Source organism: Pteropus vampyrus, unplaced genomic scaffold (genome assembly GCF_000151845.1).
Source record: "Pteropus vampyrus isolate Shadow unplaced genomic scaffold, Pvam_2.0 Scaffold470, whole genome shotgun sequence".
In the NCBI taxonomy this organism is placed as follows: domain Eukaryota; kingdom Metazoa; phylum Chordata; class Mammalia; order Chiroptera; family Pteropodidae; genus Pteropus; species Pteropus vampyrus.
Genome location: NW_011889251.1, coordinates 1,521,384 through 1,524,622, shown reverse-complemented (window position 1 = coordinate 1,524,622; position 3,239 = coordinate 1,521,384). Strand labels below are relative to the sequence as shown.

At 32.2% G+C, this 3,239-nt stretch overlaps 3 protein-coding genes across 3 annotated transcripts in view; all 3 read right to left on the bottom strand.

Annotated features, from left to right (window-relative positions):
* The window catches only part of LOC105306989 (protocadherin alpha-1-like), a 191,277-nt gene that overhangs the window by 109,966 nt on the left and 78,072 nt on the right, over positions 1–3,239 (bottom strand).
* Positions 1–3,239, bottom strand: part of LOC111732553 (protocadherin alpha-10-like) — a 107,576-nt gene that overhangs the window by 82,632 nt on the left and 21,705 nt on the right.
* The window catches only part of LOC105306993 (protocadherin alpha-12-like), a 42,249-nt gene that overhangs the window by 37,599 nt on the left and 1,411 nt on the right, over positions 1–3,239 (bottom strand). Inside the window, exons 2-3 of the mRNA XM_023524510.1 lie at positions 1,847–1,862; positions 16–234 (exon numbers count right to left, since the gene is read on the bottom strand). Coding sequence (XP_023380278.1) covers positions 16–234; positions 1,847–1,862 — 235 coding nt within the window. The remainder of the gene's footprint in view (positions 1–15; positions 235–1,846; positions 1,863–3,239) is intronic.

Sequence of the window (3,239 nt, the reverse complement as noted above, 5' to 3'; positions counted from 1 at the left end):
CCAGCCTCCGCCCACACAGCTCCTCGCGGTCGATCCGAGAATTCACAAACAAAATGCCATTCTGCAGATTTATCTCCAGAAGGTCCCCACTGCTTTTGGACGCCATCCGGAACAGGCGCGGCACCAGCTCCTCCAGCTCCAGCCCCAGGTCCTGGACGATGCGGCCCACGAAGGTGCCGTGTTTGGCCTCCTCGGAGACCGAGTAGTGGACCGGGCTGCTCTCGGTCTCCCAGGCTGTAAGGAGCAGAAGCCACATCAGCAGGCGCCAGGCTCCTAAGCCTCCCCGCCAGGAAGACACCATTGCAGATAAGATCTCTGAGATGGGAGTGTCAGTTTTAAGGGATCGCTCGCCTGTGAACCTTTATGAGCAGTCTCTCTTTGCTGTAAGTATATTTAGTAAGTTTTACCCAGAATTCCGGTTGATGTGGAGTCGATCCTATTCTGTGAATTGTAGAAATCTGGGCGCTAGACAAATTCTTTCCTTTTCACCTTTTGAGCATACAGCGACATCATGTGACTGATCGTGTATGTACAAGAAAGATCTTGAGGTTCTTTTTGGTTTAGCCACTTCCCAGGTCACTTTAAATTGTTTCGACTTTTGAATATTTTCATGGATCATTTGTAAATACCTATTTTAATATGATATTAGCGACAAAGCACCCATACATCTATTATACTGCAGTTTTTTAAAAATAATGTGCTTGAAAGTCTGTCAAAAAATAATAATTAAAATACGGTATTTCAGAAGCTATTGTTTAGCTATCGTGGGAAATAAAATAAAGAATAATATCACTCCTGCCTCTATATTGCTTACAATTCACACTTGTATTGATTTTTATCCTATCGAAGCACTTCACCATAGGACTTTAGGAGAAAGTAAAAAATTCTTTCGTAAAGGAAAAAAATAAATATTTCATCATTCATAAAATTATTTTATTCATAAATCTGGTGAATATTAGAATTCATTATAAATATGGAAGATATCTCCTTTTTTGATTCCTTGATGCTTAAATGTGATGACTTTCTATACTACTGCTCTTGTTCCCACAACATGTTAAAATGAGGCTTGGGTACAGATTCTGGAATGTTTTACTCTAGCACGTGTAAAGAGTTTTCATGTAAAATGTTAAGTCAAAGCCTCCAAATTTCACAATATTCTAAAGCGGCAGTGGAGCACTAATGTGAAAAAAATCTTGTGAAATGTTTTGGAGCCCAAATTCCTTGACTAAAGTCAAAAGAATATAAACTTCATAATGACCTTTTGCTTTCTCCCCCAATTTTTCCCTTCAGAGTAGTTAGTAGTTACTCAGAATATGCAAGGAAGAATTAAAAGACTTTCCATAATTTTATTCATTAATTTAAGACCAGCTTTATGGGAAAATAAACACAGATAAGATGGCATAGCAAGTAAATATAGATTTTATAAACTCACTAAAATTCAAGTCAAAAATCTTTAAATCAATAATTTGTAACCACTCTTTCCACATATAATAATAAAAGGAACTGAGAAATGAAATCTTTATAGAACCAGAATATAATAACCAAGAATGATTCTACAAGTATAAATTAACTATAAAATTGACTCAATCAAAAACACTTAATTTTGAATTTGATGCTATCAGTCTATTAAATTATCTAATATCACCACCAAGCTTCTTCATTTTCTAACTTCTATTTTCGAAATAGTCAATGTACTATAATTGCTAAGGAACTTTACAGAAAAAGTAGTGTGTTATGTAGTCCTCGCACACTGTTTGACATAATTAAATTATTAAACAGATAGTAATATCTAAATTTAGCTTAATACCTAAACAATCAAACTAAAAAATTGAAATTATAATTTTACAATTTAAAATATAATCCTGAAAAAGAATAAGTATAAAAGACACTAAATTCATAAAAACTAGTCCATGTAATTTGGAATTATCAAAAATGTGCATTGATTACTTATGTACTATAAATATAATGCTTTGCAAACTTTAAACTCTTTAAAACATTCCAATATCTTTGTTTATTAAATTTAGATGAACTTGAGTCATTCCAAGAACTTTCTTTGGAGATAAGTAATAATGTGTGTCCTACCTAATATTACATTTATTACATTTACAGTTTCATAAATTATATGACTGATAGTTTAATCACTTTTAAGTCTGAAATATTTTATATTTTACTCTGGTTGCCAACTTTGATATAGAAAAGTGTTTTTAGTCAATTAATACTGAGGTACAAAAGATTATGCAGAGGTCCAAAAATGAGAACCTTGAAAATTATGATAAGTGGTATGCTGTGTGATTTTAGGGAGAGAATGGCCACATATGACTTGTCAGATTCTCAAAGAAGTCAGTGACTCCACCAACCTACATGTAGCTAACAATCACTGAATTAGAAAAATTACCTAGAGGTAAATGATCTTCACTAGAATCTTCAGATGTGGTTAGAGCATATGAAAATTTCACAAACATTAGAGATAAAGCGTTTAAAGATAGAAAATTTTAAAGGAGTAATGGGTGAAACTGGTAATTGTCAGTAAGTTTCATTTCAATACCATTAACATTTTCCTTTCTAGATAAGTCCAAAAAACTTAAGAAATATGCCAACTAACATATATCACAGATGTGTAAGTCAATACGCATGCCTTTAGCAAGTTTGAATGACTTACCTGAGTAATATAAATAACTTTATTTGCCTAGATTACTTTGGAACTATAAATCTGAGATTCTCTTCAAGTATGTAGTGGATAAATCTCTAACCATTCCATGGATCAAATTTTAAAAGGACAGAACATTTAGTTATATTATTTCAATGCAAGCCTACTAGAATGCAAAACTGAATTTTTAACTGCAAAAAAAAAAAAGCAAGTTTAATCTTATAAGTAGAGATAAAATTAAAGATTATCTAATGGACATTAAACATACGACAAACATTTAAGAACACAGAAAAAGAAAGGTAAATCCTTTCAGACATAATGAAGACCGTGTTCTATCTTTAATAAAAGACTGAAGTGAAAATAGTCAATTGACCTAATAATATGAAAATATAAAGGCAAAAGGTCGACAAAGATAAGAACCTATAGTAATTATCTACATTACTGAGGATTAGAGTAAATGAAGTGACATGAGTAAATAAGTGACAATTAGAAATTATTTCTAATAAAGCAATAACAGGAAAGTCACTCTTGCATCTTCTTTTAACATTTTCTAACAAAACATTAAAATAAATAAGACATTTATTGCTAAAAA